The sequence below is a fragment of the Bos taurus genome, chromosome 9 (genome assembly GCF_002263795.3).
Source record: "Bos taurus isolate L1 Dominette 01449 registration number 42190680 breed Hereford chromosome 9, ARS-UCD2.0, whole genome shotgun sequence".
In the NCBI taxonomy this organism is placed as follows: domain Eukaryota; kingdom Metazoa; phylum Chordata; class Mammalia; order Artiodactyla; family Bovidae; genus Bos; species Bos taurus.
In genome coordinates this window covers 94,423,656-94,448,284 of record NC_037336.1, presented here as the reverse complement: position 1 = coordinate 94,448,284, position 24,629 = coordinate 94,423,656, and the positions used below count along the sequence as shown (strand labels likewise).

The following is a 24,629-nucleotide window of genomic DNA, read 5'->3' as shown; positions in this document are numbered from 1 at the left end:
CGCAAGGCCAGCTATGGCAGAAGGAGCAAGCGCAAAGGCCCAGAGGGAGCGCTGTGCAAAGCTAAGTGTAAAAGTACAGACTGGAGGTCAAATAATACAAAGGTACATTTACGAAAACAGTTTTTAAAAAACCAACCCTTCTTTTTAGCAGGGCTTCTCCACTGTGTCTATAAACCAGCATTCAGGAGGAAAAAAAAAGAGTATATTACTTGAATAACCTACAAATAAAACACACTGAAAATGAGCTACAGGAATTAAGCGCTACTAAGACCAGAGCAAAAGCTGTGTAGGGTATTACGCAGGCCTCCCGCCTCCTTCCTGGGCCCGTGGTAGAGATGACTAATCGGCCAGCACAGTCTGTACACAGCCGCCGTCCCTCGCAGCAGTGCCCTCCTAGCAGCCTCTGCTTATCATCTCTGTCCTAAAAGTGCAATAATCAAAATGGATAATTTTTTTTTGGGGGGGGGGGCCACATTTGCAGGATCTTAGTTCCCTGACCAGGGATTGATCCCATGTCTCCTTTAGTGGAGGCATGAAAAACCACTGGACCACCAAGAAAGTCCCAAAATGGATAAAATTTTTAAAAATAATTTTTGTTAGAAAACTCCTAAAGAATATATGCCTCATGGTCCTGCTTTAATAAGTATGACACATTTTCCTGGTTTCAAAAAGACTGCCCTAAAAGTATAATTCCATCATAACCATGTATTACTGGATAAGATAAAAGACATCGGATACTTGATTTCTAGACCACATCAGTCACACATGAAAAAATGACAGGATGATCTGCAAGTCCCTTTGGACCTATTTAAATAATTTAAATTAACTATCTTACACTGTTGTTGTTCAGTCACTAAGTCGTGTCCAACTCTTTGCGACCCCATGGACTGCAGCACACCATGCTTTCCTGTCCTTCACTATCCCTGGAGTTTGCTCAAACTCATGTTCACTGAGTCGGTGATGCCATCCAACCAGCTCATCCTCTGCTGTCTCCGTCTCCTGCTCCCAATCTTTTCCCAGTAACAGGGTCTTTTCCAATGAGTCAGTTCTTCGCATCAGGTGACCAAGGTATTGGAGCTTCAGCATCAGTCCTTCCAATGAGTATTCGGGACTGATTTCCTTTAGGATTGACTGGTTTGATCTCCTTGTTATCTAAGGGACTCTCAACAGTCTTCTCCAATTTTAAAGCATTGATTCTTTGGCACTCAGCCTTCTTTATGGTCCAATTCTCACAATGGTACATGATTTCCGGAAAAACCAGAGCTTTGACTATATGGAGATTTGTCAGCAAAGTGATATCTCAGCTTTTAAATACACTGTCTAGGTTTGTCATATCTTACATTAATCTGTTTAAATGATGCTAATAGATGCTACTATACTTAAAGATGGACTTCCTTAAGGTGACTCGGTGGTAAAGAATCCACAGGAGAGGTGGGTTCGATCTCTGGGTCGGGAAGATCCCCTGGAGAAGGGAATGTCTACCCACTCCAGTATTCTTGCCTGGGACATCTCATGGACAGAGGAAGCTGGTGGGCTACAGTCCATGGGGTCGCAGAGTCAGACACAACTGAGTGACTGAGCACGCACGCAAGCACTATACTTAAGTGAAATGTATAGATCTTTACTCAAAATGATGTTTCTCCTTAAAGCCGTCTACATAAATACACACACAACGGGGCTACGGGAGGAGCAGGGATGGCTGTTTTAAACTGACACCTGGAGGAAGGCCAGTACTCTTAACTATGGTTTATTTTTATCGGTGGTTCCTCTTTAGGGCACTTTCTCTTCTAAATTCATATAGCTACTATAACTCATCACAGAAATACAGCTGCTGTTTATCATATCAGAAGTATAAAGTTAAAGATACAGTATACCAAAGAGAATTGTTAGGGAAATACAATATAATTTGAAGAGCTGACAATGTTTATTATACCAAAAAATTAAAAAACACCAAAAAACGGAAGAATGAATCATACTTAGTCAAATGAAGAGATTTAAACAGGCACCAAGAGACGGAAAAATTCAGAATGAGGGAGTCATCACATGCAAAGATGGAGAAGCCAGAAAAACTCCCTGGTGGGTCCTAACCAGATGCCTCCTACAACACAGGAAGTGGACCTCCAACCAGGTTTTTGCCAGCATCCTCTTTTCTCTTTCTAGTTGGTCCTTCCTGCAACTAGAAGCCCCTACAAAAAGAGGAAACCACACAGACGAGGAAAGGTGAAGTGGGACTAAGTGTTTCTAGGTGGGACGCACGTCACATGTATCCTTCCTTAATTTTCAAAACAGCGCCCAACGGTGGGTGGTATTACTCAGTTCTGCAGGAGAAACAGCAGCTCGTATCAACTGCATGCATCAAGTAACCTGTTTTGAGGCAGAACGCCTGGCCAATGAGCTAGAGTTCTGACCAGCTCTTTGCCCTGCACCTTCCATGATGTCAGCTGCCCTGGAACAGGTGGGCTCTTCCTACCACCATCTTTCCTCTCAGCCAGTCAACCCAGCTCACTGCTGCCAGAGGCCCTCTCAGAAAAACCAGCATTGTGTCACATATCAAAAAGTCCTAATGACACCCTGTTTCCTGCGATCGAGCTCAGATCCATTTCCCTGGTGTTCACCATCCTCCAACATCTAACACCACCCTAAAAACCTAGCCCTGTTCCCCACTCCACAACACCAAGCCCTCTCCAATCACCTTTTTTCTCTCACGCAGAATCAGCACTGCGGAGTGCTCACGACATTCATGCCCTCTTCTCCCCTCTTCCCTGGGGGGTTAAAATCCGCCCCCATTTTGTTCAAGTTTTCATCCCTCCCTCTCGTGAGTCAGGTAAGGTAACCCCATGTCTGACTCCAGGTACTGATCTAGGCCTGATGAGCCAAGGCCCCAGTACTTCTTAATAGTGGTGCAGTTAACACTGGGCAAGGGGAGGACAATTCTTTATACTGTGATGATCCTGGAAGTCATAAAAAGCTTAACGTCCCTGTAAGGGATAAGAAGGCATCATTACAGACAGGGAACCAATAAGCCCAGAGTGACTAATTTGCTTACGGTTAGTGAGCTAGAAAGTAGCAAAGCTGGAAGTGCAACCCAGGACTGTCCTCTCCAGGACACCCAGCAGGCCCCCAGCTCCCACTCAGGAAGTCATCCACTGAATATCCGCAACAGATCATTCCAAGAGGCTATGAAAACAAGCCGCCGCCCTCAAAGGCTAGTGGGAAAGACCAAAGGTTACGGCAGAATCAGAGAGGATGCTGAGCCTTTGTAATTTGGCCAGGATCTTTCATTTCCCCATTGAGTATGGTCTTGTATCCTGTTCACGAGGTTCTCGTGGCAAGAGTACTGGAGTTGTTTGCCATCTCCCCCTCCAACGGACCACGTTTTGTCCGAACTCTTCCGTCCGTCTTGGGTGGCCCTGAGTGGCATGGCTCATAGCTTCACTGAGTTATGCAAGTCCCTTCGCCTCGACGAGGCTGTGAATCCTGAAGGCACGAGGGCCTCGAGAACAAAAGCTGTATGTCTTTACTTCTTTTATCTCCTCTGTGGTAAACCTAACTACCTCAATTGCAAATTATTATAAGCACTGAACACTGGCTAAACTGAAATGCCAAGAAAGATCCTGTCCCATCAGCAGCAGCAGAATATATTTTTCCAAAGGATTAAGTCTTCCCTACTTCTCGAGCAGAAGGAAAGAGTAACACACAAACTGTAATTACTGAGTTCCCCATACTTGTAAGATCCTCTAAATTTAAAGAGTTACGATACCATTTTCTTAGTAAAACAGAAAATGGTACATTTACTTAAGTAAACTACACTTTTGTTATTCATTAGATAATTGTCTAAAATCCATTTTCTTTGAAAACGATACTGAAAAGCACTTCTGATAATCGTTTAAATCCTGATATGGCTCTAGGATACTGATTGACTAAAGGCAGCTGATCACGTTAAAGCAATACCAAAAAAATACTGAACTTACTACTACCATCAATTTTCCTCAAAGTCTGGTGGGTGCATGAGATTCACAGTCTAACCTAAGCAATGCCAGGTAACCAGCCACAAATCTTAACTTATTAATAAGAGTGCCATGACTGGCTTATTAATACGAGTGCCACGCATCCTGTGTTCCATGGGGCCGATCTGTCGGGTTTACTGATGTGCTCTGTGTTCTGTATAAAACACAGGATGTGTGTGCATGCTAAGTCCCTTCAGTCGTGTCTGACTCTGTGACCCCCATGGAGACCCCACCAGCTGCCTCTGTCCATGGGATTCTCTAGGCAAGAATACTGGAGTGGGTTGCCATGCCCTTCTCCAGGGGATCTTCCCCGTCCAGGGATCAAACCCACATCTCTCAGGTCCCCTGCATTCATAGGTGGGTTCTTTAGCACTAGCACCACGTGGGAAGCCCAAAACACAGGCATGCGGAATGAACTCCTGCCTGAGAGGCCACTCCCTAATATACAGGGGCCATCCTGACCCCACCAGCTGAAGCTGTACTTGTAGACCTGAGAGGCTGCTCCCTAATACACAGGGGCCACTCTGACCCCACCAGCCGAAGCTGTACTTGTAGATAAGCAATTGAATTATTACATAAGCTAATGAAACAAGAAAAAAGAGTATTTCTAAGAAAACCAAGTTGAAGGAGGCTTGATTAAAAAAAAAAAGTTGTTAGAAAGCTTTCTGTCAAAGCAAGCACATCAGAAACAACAGTTAAATGGGAAGTAACAATTTTTAAAAATCTAAAATTTTTGAATTCACAATACATGAAATTGCTTTGGAACTCTTTAAGTTCTTTAAAGGAAGATGGACCACTTATACAAGATGGATCACTTGGAACTATAATCAGAGGCACATACTCCCAAGAAAAGACCCTGGCTTTCTATCAAAGGACTGGTAAATAAATGGATATTTAAATATTTTAAGTTACAATAAGATGGTTAGTATTTCCTTTTCAATCTTCATTTTCATCCACTTTTCAATCAACTACAGGTACCATCTGGAGGCTGAAGGCCAGGCCTGCCTTTCTTACCCCTGAAAATGTGTGTGTAACCCCACTGTTCTCAGCTGTAATCCTGGGCAGCCTCCTGGGGCCTGCACCACCCACTGGACACACAGGCTGTAGGAGGGCCTGTCTGCTAAGGATTTTGTGACGTGTGGGGCTGACAAGAGGAAAGCAACATACCTACCCTAAAACCTTTGTGTTAGGGATAGTCATACTACCTATGGCAAAATCCATTTTAAATTAACTCTGGCAGATTCACACAAATGCCAATCAGTAATAGCTTTAAATATCACTACCTAAGAGAAGGCAACAGCACCCCACTCCAGTACTCTTGCCTGGAAAATCCCATGGACGGAGGAGCCTGGTAGGGTGCAGCCCATGAGGTCGCTAGGAGTCGGACACGACTGAGCGACTTCACTTTCACTTTTCACTTTCATGCATTGGAGAAGGAAATGGCAACCCACTCCACTGTTCTTGCCTGGAGAATCCCAGGGACGGGGAAGCCTGGTGGGCTGCCGTCTATGGGGTTGCACAGAGTCGGACACAGCAGCAGCAAGCGGCTAGCTAAACTAGACGTCACTGTCTTCACCTTAATGCTTACCAGCAGACAATTTATGAACGTGTTTACACCACACACCATCAGACTGGATATCTCAAGATGTTAAAGATTTATTCTGAATTTTTAAATAGGATACTAGGAATGGTTATATGTTTTTAAAATCTTATATGTTTTTAAAATACACTGAAATATTTATTATGAGACAGTATATCTGGAATTGCTTCACAATAATCAGGGAGGCAATTATTCTCCAATTAAAAAAATAAATAATCAAGGAAAGGGAAAATGGGAGAGGAAGGTTAAAGGAAACCACATTGGCCAGGAGCTGGTAACTGCTGCATCTGCCCGTGCATACATAGAGGGTTTACTGTACTACTCTTCTTTTGCCTATGTTTGGAATTTTCATAAATAAAAATTTAAAAATAAAGAATTATACCAAACTAGATAATATCTTAAAAACTCTCAGATGTGGAGTTTAACTTAAATTTTATTGTCATACATTGACATGAATCAGCCAGATGTGGAGTTTTTAAGCCCAAATAATATGAAATTTCATTAATATATTGCACATCAGAAAGAAAAAAAAAATCACAAAAAAACAAAAACACATAATGGAACCAGAGAAAGAATAAAGATTTATTGAATCTCAAACTCCTACGCCAGGCTGATGCTGCTTCGCCTAAACCCCTGAGAACATTCTGACCCAATTCTCACTGTACCAGTTGCTTTCTTACACTCCTGTTCTCAAAACTGCTGAGGCTTCAGGAAGTTTACATAAGAAACTGCTTTAGCAAGCAGTGATTCCAATTAGAAAAGGAATGAAGTCGGCTGTAACTGGTTATAAATATTTCTACATCTGCTTGTAATCTGCCAGTCTGGAGCTATTTTACTTACTCTCTGGGTGAACACTGGTCAAGTCAACAGGATGGTGACAGCCAAACCCACTGTTTTATAGCCCAAAGGGGCAAATGGTCTGAGAAGGGGATGCTTTTACTTTCAGCATATCCAGGAGAAAAGACAGAATGGAAAATTCAGTATGTAGAGATGCTTTAAATTTTATTTTAAAATTATTTTCAAGCGACTGGATTGGGATAGTCCACCTACATATATATAAAAGGATAATCCACGGATCCTCTTGTGCACTGATTGGCTTAAGTGGAGCACAGGATTTTCCTAGCACGACTTTAATTAGATAAAATCAATTCAGTTTAGAGAGGGGATCAAGTTAAGACCTAAGTCCAATATAAAAGTGAACAAGGCATTAACTCCCTGCAGTATGCTTTGGGCTTAATAAAGGCATGCGGCACGCATGCTCAGTCACGTCCGACTCTTGGTGACTCCATGGACTGTAGCCCGCCAGCCTCCTCTGTCCATGGGATTTCCCAGGCAAGAATACTTGAGTGGGTTGCCATTTCCTCCTCCAGGGGATCTTCCCAACTCAGGGATCAAACCTGCGTCTCCTGCATTGGCAGGCAGACTCTTTACCACTGAGCTGCATGGGAAGCCCTAATAAAGGTAAGCTCAACTGAAAGAGAGAGAAGGAAAGAAAAGAGAGAGAAATAGAGGGAAGGAGGGGGAGAGAGGAAAAGAGAAAAGTCAGCTAGCTGTTCCTAGTGTGCCAAAAGCCCTCCTGTGGTTTCACCTCGCAGAATGAATGCCAAAGCCCTCCTCATCACTCACACTCACTCAGCAACCTGAGGGTCCGGGCCACGTCCGCGGCCCAGCTGGCCAGGTGACCTCCCGGACCTCTGGGTACACTCTCCCCAAGGGTAATGCCTTTTCCTTTAGAGATGGAAATTTCAAGCCTTCCCTGGGATCTGGACCTGAGGGTCACCTTCCCAGACACTTCCTTGGCCACCCCACCCCACACTGTGTGCATAAACAGCACATGCTCTCACCTCTCAGCAAGTTCTCTTCTCCCAGTTGAATTTTTCTGATTTCTTTTTTTTTTACTGCCATCTCCTCCATTAGCATGCAAGGCCCAGGAGAGCAGGGATTTTTTTTGTCTGAGTGCAGACACTTAAAATTATTCTAATGTTGTATTCCTAATGCTCCAACCGTTTCTGGCCCATGGCTGGTGCGCAACGATTTACTGAAGGTAATAAAATATCCCAGTGGTCTACCACATGAAGATCCAATGAGATGTACTATCTGTGAACTTAGTAAACGGATCTGCTAAACACATGCAGTGGTTTTATAACAGACTTCCCAGCAAGGCCAATGTGCTTTATAATCTCATTCACACTTGTTCTCTAAGCCGATAACATTCTGCCTTGTTTTTATCTTATTTTCATGTATGCAAGGTAACTGACTAGAAGAAATAATAAGGCACACCAAGGCAATGGCAAAAAGAATCACCAGCCCCTCCATCCATGGAATTCTCCAGGCAAGAATACTGGAGTGGGTTGCCATTTCCCTTCTCCAGGAGACCTTCCCTACCCAGGGATTGAACACAGGTCTCCTGCCTTGCAGGCAGACTCTTCACTGACTCAGCCACCAGGGAAGCCCAAGAATATGGGAAGATCCCTGCCTTCAAATTACACCTAACCCTGGGTAAGAGGAGAAGAATGTGAGCTACAGATTACATAGCTGAATCTTCCAGTAGGATGAGGACATAAATGGTTGTAAATTATTACAGAGAAATGAAGTTTTGTTTTTTTCCATTGTGCAATGGAACTCACACCTGAGTTCCTATTGTTACTTGTATGTTACAGATGAGGGAAATGAAACATTAAGGAACTTTCCAAAGTAATACACGTGGATTTGATTGGGATTTGAACCCAGCCTCCCAATCTCTCTGCAGTTCCACCACTACTACAGTGAAATACATAAATCTCACGATCACATAGAACTCATTTTTCATTCATTGCATCTCTAATAGGAGACATGACACAATGTCTCTTCTAAAGGTAAGATTCAAGGGAACTCAAATGGCAATAAGCTGTTAGCAATCACCTTTTTATGTAATAGCTAACTTCAATCATAGAGAAATGCCAACAACCTCAAGATCAATTCATTACATACATACATACATAGATACATACATACGGGCTTCCCTGGTGGCTCAGATGGTAAAGAATCCGCTTTCAATGCAGGAGATCTAGGTTCAATACCTAGGCTGGGAAGATCCCCTAGAGAAGGGAATGGCAACCCACTCCAGTATGCCTGCCTGAAGAGTCCTATGGACAGATTAGCCTGGAGGGCTACAGTTCATGGGGTCGCAAAGAGTCAGACATGACTGAGTGACTAACACCTTCTTCACTTTCCTGAAAACTCACCAGCTGGGAATCTCTAATCTAGAATAAACTCTAGGTGCTGCAAAGCAGGCACATGAATACTCCAAGTATTTTAACTGATCTGCTAGCGTGGAAATCAAAAGAAGCAGATCCGTTTTAACCGTTGGGAGATGCTGTGTCCAAGGCCATCAGGGATTTAGAAGGGGCCGAGTCACAGAAACAGATTATCTGCAGGGCACATGTTGTTCACTGGACCGCAAAAGTAGCTTATTGTCTAGTCTCAGATAAAAACTGAGGTCACAACTAGGCATGTTGGAAATGCAGGCCTTCTTTGACAGGTACTCTCTGTCCTGCAAAAGCAGTCGCTCTAATAAGGAACTGTTTAAAGGACCTCAAACTAAATGTGTCCTCACTTATTTAACACTACGCCCTCATCTCAAGCAGAGAAATGATCTGTATTACGACTGACGTATGTCGGAGTAATCCACTAGTTTTTATTTTCTCATAAACTTTTTCAAACTGTGGCCTCTTTACTGCTATAAACTCAAGTTTTACATTTCCAATGACAGTAAATGCAGCAAAACAGAGGGAAGGTCTCACTTCCAACCCCGGATTCTTATGCCATCACCGGGCACTGCGTGCACTTCTACCACAACAATGAGAACTCTGAACTGAAGAGATTCAGAGTCTGCCTTCCCCACTAGATTATAAGTTCTCTGAGAGCAGAAAAATGGCTGCACTGTTCACTTACAGAATTTATAAGTTCTGGAGAAAGACTGTTGAATGAAATAACATGCTTTTGATGTCTGGTAGCATACTTAATACATCCCAGAGATACCCCTCGATATTTATGTACAATAATATTCTAAAGTTAACCACAGAACATGAACATCGAATGCATTCCTTCCATAACTAACAGTGTATGCTGTTTATGGACCAGCAAGAGACTGGATGGTATAAATGCCGTTCCACATTATCTGGAAATACAAGGGTTTCACAGCACTCTTCTGCACTGTTCACACACACACATGGACTCCTGTTGATAGTGCATAGGCAAGCTGCATGAATGCAGGCTACTTTCTGAAGCAAACTTGCGTTCATGCGATGAGTCCTAGACCAACTTAATTATCAAACGTAGGTTTTTCTAGTTAGGGATGATATTCTTTGTTTTCTCTGACTTTAAAAACATCTGTCATTTTACTTCTTTGAGGCATCGACGTGGGCAAACAGGAAAGTTTAATGTGGTGAAATTTAAATTCATCAAAATTAAGTATAGGTGCACACTACACAAGTTTAAAAAAACTGGATTTACACAAATATAATCTCAATTACAAAATAATTAAAACACAGGATCCTTTTACATAGTAATCTCCCCTAGTGAATTAAAAATCATTATCACTATACAACCACTTCAGGAACATATGATACAAAGCAAATAAATCTGGACTGATTTCTGTGAACTATAATGATATTCAAAACTGTATGACATGTTTTCTGGCTAACCAAAAAGCAACAAGAAAAGTAACAACCAGTCACAGTCACTTCACCACCATAATAATCAGAGACTCTAACAGATGAAGCCATTTTGCACATAACACAAATAACCAATCAGTACAACGCTGAAAAAAGTTACTGAAAACCACAAATTGATAAGAAGCATAACAGTTTTTGAGAATACCAATTTAAAAATTTTCAACCTCGCTTGAACTCATCAGATTAGAATACTTTAAGCAAGAAACAAATACTGCACACAGCACACTAGAGCCCACCTACTTTACTGTTCACAGTTCTAGAGATGAACCCAGGACAGAACCTGGGTTCTTACTTGCTTTTTCCATCTTCTGCAACATTGCTTCTCTAAGTGTGGTCCCTAGACCAGCAGCACCTTGCAACTGGTGGAAATGCAGGTTCTGGTCCCACCTCCTGAATCAGGAACTCAGAAATCAAACAGCAATTTGCGATTTAAGGAGCTCTCCAGGTAAGGGACATTTGTTGAACCATGTGGCTCAGATGGTAAAGAAACCACCTGTGATGCAGGAGACCCAGGTTTGACCCCTGGGGCGGGAAGATCCCCTGGAGAAGGAAAGGACAACCCACTCCAGTATTCTGCCTGGGAAATCCCTCGGGCTACAGTCCATGGGGTCACAAAGAGTCGACCCGGCTGAGTGCCTAACACTTTTACTTTCACATTACAGGTTGGGGGCTGCGATGCAGCTCAGGTGCCACAGCTCTGCCATCAATGCCTCAACATGATTGCCACTCATAGAATATGTACGCGCTTTAGTGAGAGTCCAGTTTCTTTCTTAGATGGAAGTTTATTACCACGGCCATCATCTTCTTTACAGGACAGGTTCCTACCGAGTCAGAGAAGAAGGAGTTTTGGGGAAAATAATTAATACTCACATTTTAGAGAACAATCATCTATCACTTTTGTAATATAAACTATAAGAAGAGTGAAGGATGTTTTTACTTATCAAAAAGGGGAATGGGTTTTTAAATACTATAGATACCGTAGTGAAGACTAGAACCATCTTTAATATCAGAATTTTCAAAAACAATCCCCATAAGTTTTTGCTATCATCATGGCTTTAAATGATTAAAATGGATCAATCTTATGTAACTACAGATTTCGTAAAGTCTATTGGTTTCCTAGGTTTTCTGGTTTCAAGAAACTGAATATACTTTACTTAATAGTTGGAGGAGGAAATGGCAACCCACTCCAGTATTCTTGCCTGGAAAATCCCACGGACAGAGGAGCCTGGCGGGCTACAGCCCATGGGGTCGCAAAGAATCAGACACGACTTAGTGACTGCACACAAATGGCAATCATGAGACAAAGGAAGCCCGACATATCAACAAAAAGACTAAAATTTTAAATTCAACTCTTCACTCTCAAATCTTACGAAGGTGGGGAGTGAAGAAACTGCTGCTGACTCACAAAGGCGTCCTTTGAGCTCCCGAGGGAAAGAGTTCAGAGAGGCAGGTAAAGCAAGAAGAGCAATTTTCCAAAAGCTTCAGGTTCAGTGCTGGTTAGTAAGTTTTCAGCCATTTTTAAAAGCTTAAGAAACATACTTTTTCTCCTTTGGAAGAAGAAAATATGGTGCTTAAGGAAGAAAAATACATTTTAAGTTTCTATTTGTAATACTGAATGTATTAGCATTTTCCTACTGAAGCGCCCCTTACTATGTATAAGCATTAACTGGAAAACTTGTTTTTTATCTTAGCATAATTGAAAACAAATCAACAGAAGGTGGATAAATTTGGGAGTCAGCTTCAGAGGTTCTGGTGAATGACAATAAGTTCTTAAGTTTAAAAAAATTAACTTGTTTTCTTCCTCATTACAAAAACGATAAATATTCATTACTCCAATCGTGAGAATACAAACAAGATGAAAAAGAAGTTAAGGGTGAGTTGCATGTATGTGTGCTCAGTTGTGGCGGACTCTTTGCAATCCTGTGGACTGTAGCCCGCCAGCTTCCTCTGTCCACGGAATTTTCCAGGCAAGAATACTGGAGCTGGTTGCCATTTCCGACTCCAGGGGCTCTTCCCAAGGCCTGAACTCGTGTCTCTTATGTCTCCTGCGCTGACAGGTGGGTCCTTCACCACCAGCACCACCTGGGAAGCAGCCCTGCTGGCTTGAGAAGCTGCAGCAGGAGCCCATGTGCAGACAACATCGCTTCCAGGCGAGTCCAGGCCTTCCAGACTGACGCCCAGGGTGGAGCACAGGACTCGGCAGGGAGCTCACCCTACACTCAGAGGAAGCCGTCAGTGAATGTCCATGGTTCCCAGGATAAAGTGCATTTTTTACTTCATTCAGATCAGATCAGATCAGATTAGTCGCTCAGTTGTGCCCGACTCTTTGCAACCCCATGAATCGCAGCACGCGATTAACTAATTAACATTAGTTAATTAGTTAATTAACTTCATTAACTAATGTCTAAAGTTTTGTGTCCCCTTGATTTAAATGTCCCACCTCACACAAACAGGTGACTTTTGAATCCTGCCTCTGCAGGTAACACTACTGACTATATGACTCAGTTTTCAGATACTAAAAATAGCTTAGAAAAAGAGTCATACTGAATAACATCCTCAAGCACTGTATTTACAACACCTAAAAATGATCAATATGGGCTAAATCGATCATATGTTTTTGATAATCAGAAGGGGAGGAAAAAAAAAGAAAATACCACTTGGGAAGTGCAATGCCCAGTCTGTATTTTGATGGTTTAAGGTTTGGTTTCAAGTAAAATGCTTAACAACTCTGCTTTTCCACCATTCTCCCTCCAAAGAACAGATTAACACTTGGTGTGCAGATATTCCATTCCTTCACTTTACAGCCTGTTATAAAGATGTTCTGACTTGGATTTTGTTCTGGCACGCAGGGCAGGCTGATTCCCTGAACTGCCACCAGAGTGAAGCGCTGAAGTGCTGAATAAAATATTAAAAGCAAAAGACACACACACAAATAAATACCTTTTAAAACACAATGCTGAGTCAGCACAAAAGGAAAGGCTCTAGAAAGGTCAGAGGAAATGAGAGCAGAAACCCTGGGAGGAAAACATGTTGAGACAGGGTTCCGCCCCTGGAGGCTCCCCCAAGCCCTGGGGAGCCAGAGTTTGGGTTTGGCACTAGTGGTAAAGAATCCGCCTGCCAGTGCAGGAGACACAAGAGACAAGGGTTCAATTCCTGGGTCGGGAAGATTCTGTGGAGGAGGGCATGGCAACCCACTCCCAGATTCTTGCCTGGAGAATGCCATGGACAGAGGAGCCTGGCGGGCTGCAATCCATGGAATCGCAGAGAGTCGGACACAACTTAGCCACTGAACAACAAAGAAAGAATAGTAAACTGAAGGTAGGAGTCAAAGAAATTATCTAGATGAGGCACTAAGAAAACACAACAGGTTTAAAGTCAGGAAGTTAGACATCTGTTGGACCTTTTCATGCTAATTAGGGTTCCAGAAAGAGAGAACAGAAAAGAGGCAATATTCCTGAAATATAGTCACTGTGCATTTTCTACAGCTGCACTCCCCACTGTGCTAGCTAGTAGCCACGTGTGACTATTTAAATGAAAATTTAAAATACAGTTCCTCGGTCACACTAACCACACTTCAAGTTCTCCTTAGCTTTGTGTGGCAGGAGGCTACCACACGGGACTGCACCAATGTAGAACATTTCCATCATCACAGAAAGTTCTACGGAGCTGCACTGTGGCAGAACTACCAAAACACACATCCTCAGATTCAAGCTACCCAATAAATCCCAAGCTATCAAAATAAAAGCCACATGTGAACCTGCTAAGGTGGTATCACCAAATACTGAAGATACAGAGGGAAGAGTCAGACCATCTATTCAGGAACAATATTAAATGCTGACTTCTGAGCAGTATCTTTGAAATCCAGTAAGAAACAGGAAATAACAGAACTCTGTACCTAGAACACTATTTTTCAAGCACAAGGCAAAACACATTTTCACACATAAGAGGTTTTACCGACAACAAACTCTTCCTAATGGAAACTTCAAAGAATTTACTTTGGGAAAAAGGAAAATTATCCCAGAAACAACTGAAATGTAAAAAGGAATAGTAAGCAAAGATATGGTAAAAGTTGATTAAATCTAAGTAAACTTAACTGTATTAAAAAAAACAAAACTAACGTCTAATTTGTGGTACAAAAGACAACTAAAACACTAGGCAGCAACGAAGCATGCTGGGAGAGATGACAGCAGCCAGGCATCTTAAGGTCTCTGTAATTCTTGAGGGTGATGAAAGTGAGTACTATTTTAAGGCAGAAATAGTAACATAATTGTTTATCACATACACATATGAAAAAAGTGACATACTAGCATACCTCCTTTTATTTGCTTTGCATTATTGCACTTTTCAGATATTTGTTTTTTTACCAATTAGTCTGGAACCAACCCACAATAGGTATGACCCAAATCAAATCCCCTACGATTATACAGTGGAAGTGAGAAACAGATTCAAAGGATTAGTTCTGATAGACAGAGTGCCTAAAGAACTATGGACGGAGGTTTGTGACATTGTACAGGAGGCAGGAATCAAGACCATCCCCAAGAAAAAGAAATGCAAAAAGGCAAAATGGCTGTCTGAGGAGGCCTTACATATAGCTGTGAAAAGAAGAGAACCGAAAGGAAAAGGAGAAAAAGAAAGATATACCCATTTGAAGGCAGAGTTCCAAAGAATAGCAAGGAGAGATAAGAAAGCCTTCCTCAGTGATCATTGCAAAGAAATAGAGGAAAACAACAGAATGGGAAAGACTAGAGATCTCTTCAAGAAAATTAGACAAGGGAACTTTTCATGCAAAGATGGGCACAATAAAAGACAAAAATGGTATGGACCTAACAGAAGCAGAAGATACTAAGAAGAGATGGCAAGAATACACAGAAGAACTGTACAAAAAAGATCTTCACGACCCAGATAACCACGATGGTGTGATCACCAACCTAGAGCCAGACATCCTGGAATGTGACGTCAAGTGAGCCTTAGGAAGCATCACTATGAACAAAGCTAGTGGAGGTGATGGAATTCCAGTTGAGCTATTTCAAATCCTAAAAGATGATGCTGTGAAAGTGCTGCACTCAATATGCCAGCAAATTGGGAAAACTTAGCAGTGGCCACGGGAATGGAAAAGGTCAGTTTTCATTCCAATACCAAAGAGCAATGCCAAAGAATGCTCAAACTACCACACAATTGCACTCATAGCAGGAGAAGGCACCCCACTCCAGTACTCCTGCCTGGAAAATCCCATGGACGGAGGAGCCTGGAAGGCTGCAGTCCATGGGGTCGGTGAGGGTCGGACACAACTGAGCGACTTCATTTTCACTTTTCACTTTCACGCACTGGAGAAGGAAATGGCAACCCACTCCAGTGTTCTTGCCTGGAGAATCCCAGGGATGGGGGAGCCTGGTGGGCTGCCGTCTATGGGGTCAAACAGAGTTGGACACGACTGAAGCGACTTAGCAGCAGCAGCAGCATGCTAGCAAAGTAATGCTCAAAATTCTCCAAGCCAGGCTTCAGCCATACGTGAACTGTGAACTTCCAGATGTTCAAGCTGGTTTTAGAAAAGGCAGAGGAGCCAGAGATAAAATTGCCAACATCTGCTGGATCATCGAAAAAGCAAGACAGTTCCAGAAAAACATCTACTTCTGCTTTATTGACTATGCCAAAGCCTTTGACTGTGTGGATCACAACAAACTGTGGAAAATTCTTCAAGAGATGGGAATACCAGACCACCTGACTTGCCTTCTGAGAAATCTGTATGCAGGTCAGGAAGCAACAGTTAGAACTGGACATGGAACAACAGACTGGTTCCAAATAGGAAAAGGAGTACGTCAAGGCTGTATACTGTCACCCTACTTATTTAACTTATATGCAGAGTATATCATGAGAAACGCTGGGCTGGAGGAAGCACAAGCTGGAATCAAGATTGCGGGGAGAAATATTGATAACCTCAGATATGCAGATGACACCACCCTTATAGCAGAAAGTAAAGAACAACTAAAGAGCCTCTTGATGAAAGTGAATGAGGGGAGTGAAAAAGTTGGCTTAAAGCTCAACATTCAGAAAACAAAGATCATGGCATCCAATCCCATCACTTCATGGCAAATAGATGGGAGAAACAGTGGAAACAGTGTAAGACTTTATTTTTTTAGGTTCCAAAATCACTGCAGATAGTGACTGCAGCCATGAAATTAAAAGACACTTAGTCCTTGGAAGGAAAGTTATGACCAACCTAGACAGCATATTGAAAAGCAGAGACATTACTTTGCCAACAAAGATCTGTCTAGTCAGGCTATGGTTTTTCCAGTAGTCATGTATGGATGTGAGAATTGGACTATAAAGAAAGCTGAGCACCAAAGAATTGATGCTTTTGAACTGTGGTGTTGGAGAAGACACTTGAGAGTCCCTTGGACTGCAAGATTCAACCAGTCAATTCTAAAGGAAATTAGTCCTGAATATTCTTTGGTAGGACTGATGCTGAAGCTGAAACTCCAATACTCTGGCCACCTGATGGAAGAACTTACTCATTGGAAAAGACCCCGATGCTGGGAAAGATTGAAGGCAGCAGGAGAAGGGGATGACAGAGGATGAGATGGTTGGATGGCATCACTGAGTCAATGCACATGAGTTTGAGAAAACTCCACGAGTTGGTGATGGACAGGGAAGCCTGGCATTCCGCAGTCCATGGGGTCACAGAGAGTCGGACATGACTGAGGGGCTGGACTGAACTGAACCCACAGCATCTCCGAGGTATGGGAGCAAACCTTCTGAAGGTAAGGAACAAACCTTCTAAAAAGTTGAGGGGCTGTGGGGAGTCCTCAGTCAATCTGTATATGGTAGCCAGAAATCCAAACATAGAATAAACACAAATAAGGCAAACAAAACCCTCTAGCCACAAAGATTGCCAAACGAGATGAAAAGGGAAGATTCAGCTGTGGGCTTTTATATGTCAGGAAAATATTTATCAAAAGAAAGCCAGTGAAATCATTAACTTCAGACAAAACTACCTTTAAGAAAAAATGCATTATAAAAAGGGTCACTTCATAATAATAAAAGGTTCAATTCATCTGGAAGATAATATTAATCCTAACCTTAAATTTTAAATCCACCATTTTAACATCTCTGTCAAGTAGACAAAAGACATTAGATACAACAGATTAAGTAGAATTAGTGAGGATACAGATGAGAACAGCATAGTTACTAAGCCTGTATGGACACATATAGAAAATACATTTATATACATTGATTAGGGAATATATATATTCTTTTTACGCACAGGTATAACATTTACAAAACCCGACTATACCCTAGGTATAAAGTTAGCATCAGCAAATTTTCAGGTGTGGTTATTAGTATCAATCAGATTCCCTGATCATGATGAGATTAAGTTTGAAATCATTAACAAAATGATAATAGAAAAACCTTATACTTTTGGAAACTAGACATTTCTAACAATTCACAGGTTAAAGATATCTCTTTTTAAAATCTCAAAAGTTGTGAAGTTTGTTTCAATTACCTTAAAATATAGGAATAAACTTCTCATGTAATAATTGGTAAACACTGATTTCTTTACTTAAAAGACATGGCCAGTATGTAAGCTGTAGATAAGTAGTTTCCATTGTGCATGCATACGTTAAACATTTTTTTTACTAAAATGCACAATTAAAAGGATAAAAGCTTATAGGTGGAGATAAATCATTTTAATAGCCACTTATCTCACTGGAAAATCTTTTCGCTCCTTCAAATTGGAGAGGGAGGAATGGAGACAAGAAAATTCAACATTCAAACAGTTTACTAAGAGCCTGGTCTGTGCCTGATAGAAGATACACAGAGGAGCACACACACAGGCCAGCCTCCAGGGGCTGACAGCACCCTAAAGGAACAGTGGGCAGAGAAACACACGGAAAATGCCCATCTGGATGAAGGAGGTGACTCTGGGAATGGGTCGGGGAGATCAGAAAGCTTTCTGTAGTAATGCCTTGAGCTGAGATATAATGTGTAAAAGAAGGCACATAAGTGAAAAGGCCAGAGAATAGCATTCCAGAAAAGAGGAACAGCGTGTGCAAAGGTACAAAGTTTTGGTGGGCAATCAAACTAAAACTGTAATTAAAATTTCAGATGGATGGTCAATATAAAAGCAGGGTACAGCAGAAGTTTTGCAAAATTTTTATGCTTTCTCATCTGTTTCTTCTTTAATAAATTGGTTGATGTTCCTACTGTCACAGAATTTTTCTGTGACTATACAAATACTGTCTAGATACTCTATTTATGAAGACACTTTAAAATATAGTGAAAGTGAAGTTGCTCAGTTGTGTCCAATGCTTTGTGACCCCATGGACTGTAGCCTACCAGGCTCCTCATCCCATGGAATTTTCCAGGCAAGAATACTGGAGTGGGTTGCCACTTCTCCAGGGGATCTTCCCAACCCAGGGATCAAACCCGGGTCTCCTGCACTGCAGGCAGACGCTTTACCACCTGAACCACCAGGGAAGCATATAGTACTGTCATGCAAAACTGAATGGTTACCATTTTCCATACTGTCAAAAACAAACAAACAAAAAAAAACTATCAAAAACAACTAAATCTTTAAGACTCTTTAGAAAGCTATTTCTACTCTCTTCTTCAATAAATTTCTACACTAAACAGGTTTTTGCTCGGGAGAGACTACAAAGTATGCTTTCTAACTCTTCTCACTAATATATATCACGTAAAAGTCTTGAGCAATACTGGTAATTTCAATATTACACCCTCACTCCATTCAACCAAACAAGCATTGTAAGAAATACACAACTTCAGATACTGGAGATGGAAAGAAAAATTAAAAAAACAAAACCAGAAACAGGGATTCTTCAAATTTGGTTCTAATGATTACTCCTAAAAGTGTAACTCAGCAGTAGCTCCACCTGCCAATGCAGGAGAGGCAAGTTTGATCCCTGGGTCAGGAAGGCTCCCTGGAGAAGGAAATGGCAACTCACTCCAGTATTCTTGCCTGGAGAATCCCATGGACAGAGAGGAGTCTGGCAGGCTACAGTCTACCGGGTCGCAAAGAGTCGGACACAACTTAGAGACTAAACATGTAACAACATAAAAGGTGTCTACATAAGCACAAAAGGATTCAGATTAGTTTCAAAGGTTAACTGTGACATGGAAATTACAGCTAAATTACACAGCTATGGACTAACTTCCATTAAGTATTTCAGGTCTCTTTTGCTATATCCCAGCAGAAGAAAAAGAGAGAAAAAGAATTTCTTTCCCTTAACTAATTTATTCCTCAGTCCACCATATGACTATGTAAAAATAGAACCTGGAGTTCCTAGAAGTCCAGGCTACACACTCATATTAGCCTTTTGTTGTATTTATTAAATGCGACAAGACGGGGACTCAAAGTGAATTCAGCATTCTGAGTAATGACTAGAAACAAGAAGAAGACACTGATGTATAGAACAGTCTTATGGACTCTGTGGGAGAGGGAGAGGGTGGGAAGATTTGGGAGAATGGCAATGAAACATGTAAAATATCATGTAGGAAACGAGTTGCCAGTCCAGGTTCGATGCACGATGCTTGATGCTTGGGGCTGGTGCACTGGGACGGCCCAGAGGGATGGTATGGGGAGGGAGGAGGGAGGAGGGTTCAGGATGGGGAACACATGTATACCTGTGGCGGATTCATTTTGATATTTGGCAAAACTAATACAATTATGTAAAGTTTAAAAATAAAATAAAATTAGAAAAAAAAAAAAGAAACAAGAACAGATCATTTCTTTCAAGTGTGCAGTTACTGATTAATTTTCTTTGGCAGTGAAGAACTAGCCAACTCAAGTCTTTCTTCTAAAAGATAATTTCTTACTATTGTGAATATACCAGTGTAGTTTTCTAAAAAGCATGATAGTTCAAAGATAACTGTTATCTTCACGAAAACATGTAAGAGCATTACATCAGAAAATTATATCTGAAGACAACTGAAGGCATTTTCTGACACTACCTAAAATATCCACATATTGTGTTTATTTCTCATCACTTAATGCTTGTGGCAGGAGCCTGAATGCCATTTGATCCAATTTTTAAAAAGTCAGACAGTATTACTTACTAAAAATATATATTCTTATTCGCTCTTACTAAAAAGTTAACCTAACCAATTAAAATTAAAGAGAGGAAAGGAAAACCCTCAAACTACTCAGATGCTGGTAATGGTATGGATGGAAGGGAGCAGGAAACAAAACAAGGACAAATTTACTTTCTGGGAACAATTTAAAAAATGAAATTGCGGTTTGATGTAAGAATCACCAGGAAGTGGGAAAACTGAGGAAGACTCCTACAGAAGTGCTTCTCCTTTGTTTTTGAAACCAGAAGTGGTTTGTCCAGTGTAAACACGGAAAGGAGTACCTGTGGAGTAGTGATTAGAAAGGTGAAAGAAACCGACTCAGAACGACTGTTACCTGCTTTCAGTGGAGAAGACGATAAAGTAGGAAGTGTTTATCCAGGCTTTAAGGCTTGTGCTTAGTGAGCACAAACACAATTCAAGTTTAGTACAAAAACTATTCTAACTTTATGGAAAAACACCCACTCCAGTATTCTTGCCTGGAAAATTCCATGGACAGAGGAGTCTGACGGGCTACAGTCCTGGGGTTGCAAAGAGTAGGACAGACCTGAGCATACAGGAGCATGCAAGTTCAGGTTTAAGTATCAAATAAAATTTTCATTATATATACCAGCACTAGCTGCTAAGCTGAGTTCCACTGAATGGACAGTCTAACATGGGCCAGTAGATCAGGGTGCAAAATATCAAAACACTAACCATCAAAGGAATAGATATCTACCATAAACAGCTTTTAAGGTTGTAAGATGAGCGCAAAATAAAACGTGTAATTGGTAATTTAAATGTTTGGCAACAAACCTCAAAATCAAATTTCCTTAGAAATATTTGATCTAAAGTTTTGTTTCTAAAAAGTTCCACATGAAATGATACATGTTACAAAGGTAGCAAAGTTCTATCACGTCTAAGAAAACCAAGATAGAGTCTCGAGTGAATTTAAAGTCCCTCAGTCCTGTCCGACTCTTTGCAACTCCATGGACTATACAGTCCATGGAATTTTCCAGGCCAGAATACTGGAGTGGGTAACCTTTCCCTTCTCCAGAGATCTTCCCAACCCAGGGATCGAACCCAGTTCTTTCGCATTGCAGGCGGATTCTTAACCAGCTGAGCCACCAGGGAAGATAGAGCTTAGCCAGTAATAACAAGAAAGTAATTATTTCAGTACCACTTCCCTGGTGGCTCAGACGGTAAAGCGTCTGCCTACAATGCGGGAGACCCGGCTTCAATCCCTGGGTTGAGAAGATCTCCTGGAGAAGGAAATGGCAACCCATTCCAGTATTCTTGCCTGGAAAAATCCCATGGACGGTGGAACCTGGTAGGCTACAGTCCATGGGGTCGCAAAGAGTCGGACACGACTGAGCAACTTCACAATTATTTCCGTAACAGCAGGCAACAGGTTCCCTGGATAAGAATCTCCATCAAAAAAAAAAAAAAAAAAGGCAAAAAACACACTGCACCTAGACAGAAACAGAACACAAAATTTCAGACTGAAATATCAGTATGATCTTCGAAAGGGGTTTTAAATTTATCAGTTTTCTAAGTTTTCTCTCTCTACCAAAACCAAAAACCCAACAGCAACAAATCTAAGGCTTTCACCAACCCAAGAAGTCAGGTTTCAAAAATAAACACGGTAGAGGGTTCTGATGTTAATAAAAGGGACATTACTAAAACTATTTCCAAAATCAAACAAAAAGTCAACTCAAACCCCACCCCTGGCTCCCGGAGGGGAGCATGGCTTTCCCTAGTCAGTGGCTGTCGAGAACTAAACGCCCCAGCCCCAGGGAGCTAGGGGAGGAAGGTGGCGCCTGCAGACTCAGGTAGTGAAGGGTGAACGCTAATTTCGCCGACAATACTGTGAAATAAGCAAACCACCGCTCCTGGCCAATTAACTAAGCGCGAGTCAAAGTTCCACCACGTAATTCGGGCCTGGACCTTTTCTTTTTTTTTTTTTTATAAAGTAAACAACGTAATTGAAAGCAGAGTCATTTCCCTCTTGGTATTTTATTCATGCTGGAAATAACATTCAAATCGAAAAGGTAGCAAAACAAAAGAGAAAGAAACACACACACACACACACACACGAAAACTGAGGGAAGTGGAAGCGCGCGGGACGTTTCACTGGCGTTTTTTCCCCTCCTCAGGAGCCTTGACTCTCGGCCTGCATTTTAAATTCCCAGTCCGGCCGGGCGCGAGTCGGACCCCCGAAAGCGGCCCGCGGCGCCGGGGGTCCCACCCTCTGCGGAGGGAGGAGAGAACGCGGCTCCCGCGGCGGCGGCGGCGGTGGCCGGACGTGCGGAGCGGCGGAGAGTGGACTCCACTCGGGACTGAGTCGGGGGCTCCCGGCGGGCGGGCGGGCGGCTCCTCAGGGCGGGCGCCGGGGAGCTGCGGGAACTTTCCCTCCCTCCCGCCCGGCCGCGGCCCACACGCTCAGGCGCAAACTTTGCAGACTGCGCCGCGAGCGGCCGGGGTCCCGCCCCGCGCCCCCCAGCCGAGCCCCCGCGCGCCCCGGCCCCGGCCCCTCGTCCGCCCTGCGTGCCCCGAGCCCGACCCGGGCTGGGTGGGGCACGGCGCGACCCCTCGGCCTCCCCCGCGGCGCCGCCGCCCGCGCCCCCGCCCCCGGCCGCGACCCTCTCCCGCGCCGCCGCAGGGCCGAGCGGCCGGCCCGAGGCCTGGGCCGCGCTCCCCTCACCTTGGTGGCCATGGCGGGCGGATCTCCCCCCCCGCCCTCGGCCCGGGACGGTCGGCTCCTCTCCCGCGCCGCGGCTATCGGCCCCAGGCGGCCGGACGAAAGCGAGGGCGGCGGCGGCGGCGGCTACGGCTGGGCCCCGGCGCGGCGGCGGCTCCGCCCCGGCCCCGAGTCTCGGCTCTGGGCGACTCCAGCCGCCGCCCCGCTCCTCCAGTTCCTGAAACTCCCCGGCTGCGCGGCCCCCGCCCCCGCCGGCCGAGCCTCCCATCCACCGCGGCGTGCGCGGCGCGGCCGGCGGAAGCGCGCCCGGTGCCCTCGGCCGGCCCGGCCTCCTCTCCCACTTTCCGCCCCCGCCCGGAGCCTCCGCCTCGGGCCGCGCCGCCGGCGCCCTTTGTCGCAGGGCTCGGGGCCGCGTCCCCCGAGCGGCGGCCGGGGTCGGGCCCGATCACGGTCCCCCAGCCGACCGCGACCCGCCTGGCCACCCGCCGTGGGGACGGTGGACGGGAGAGAGGGACACGCTTATGAGGGAGCGCCTGCCGGGGAGCCCAGTCCCGAGCGGCCCTTCAGCCGGTCACCGCGACTGAAGTGTTTCGCTGTGGAGATACACCGGGGCGCCCCCCGCCCCGACGGGCTCGAGTCGCGGACGGGATCTTTGTCCCGCGTCGGCATGGCTGTGGGGCCGGTCGTGCTCGGGGCTGAGTGAAATGAGTGTGGAGAACGCAGCCGGCACGGAGCGGAGCAATGGCTTCCAGGTCCGCTGGCCCTTCACGGAAGACCCGCCGCCCGCCTGGAATTGCCCGCGGGCTGTGGTCCCGGGCCGGGAGCTTCAGGGCCCGGACGCTTGGGGCTTTCGTTCTGAGGCGTCCCGTTAACCTCCTTCTGGACTCCTGATAAATTAAAAAAAACGCCTCCGGGCCCGGAGGTTTGGGGGAGACCCAACGGGTTTCCCGAAATGGAAATTTTAGAAGTCTTAAAAATTACCATTTTTCTTGTCAAAAGATTTTTCTTCAGAGTTGGATGTGTGGCCTTTTTTATCAATAATAAATGAATAAGTTGAATAGCAAGATTTTCGCTCATGTACGAAAGATGTGACTGAAAGACATCTCTTGATGGAAATATTATTACAGTACATTTTATTTCATAACTGGAATTCGTACCTCATAAAAGAGGCAACTATCAGAAATCATCTTTAAGCGAGGAAAGCGGTACAGTTAATGTCAAATTTTGTCCTCTCGAAAATATTCTGTTTGATCTCCAGAAATTTAACTGGTTACCTTCTACAAAGAGGTTTTAAATGGATATGGTACTAAAGCGTTTTCTGTGAATTTTTGTGTTTGTTGAGTTCGGGGGCTACAGCTATTATCAATCATGCTGTTTGTTAGTCACTCAATCATGTCCAACTGTTTGGGACCCCATGGACTGTAGCCCACCAGCTCCTCTGTCCATACTGGAGCAGGGCGCCATTTCCTCTTTCGGGGGATCATCCCAACCCAGGGATCGAACCCGTGTCTCCTGCATTGCTGGCAGATTCTTTACCAACTGAA

The 24,629-nt window shown here is 43.7% G+C and overlaps 1 protein-coding gene across 2 annotated transcripts in view; it reads right to left on the bottom strand.

The window, feature by feature from the left end:
* Window positions 1-23,277, bottom strand: part of SNX9 (sorting nexin 9) — an 89,714-nt gene extending 66,437 nt beyond the window's left edge. The window contains exon 1 of one of the 2 annotated variants that reach the window (XM_059889598.1): window positions 23,089-23,277. In XM_059889598.1, the coding sequence (XP_059745581.1) occupies window positions 23,089-23,100 (12 nt within the window). In that variant the 5' untranslated portion in view covers window positions 23,101-23,277. The remainder of the gene's footprint in view (window positions 1-23,088) is intronic. The other variant, NM_001199026.2, reaches the window with a different exon arrangement.
* Between the last annotated feature and the right edge of the window lie 1,352 nt (window positions 23,278-24,629).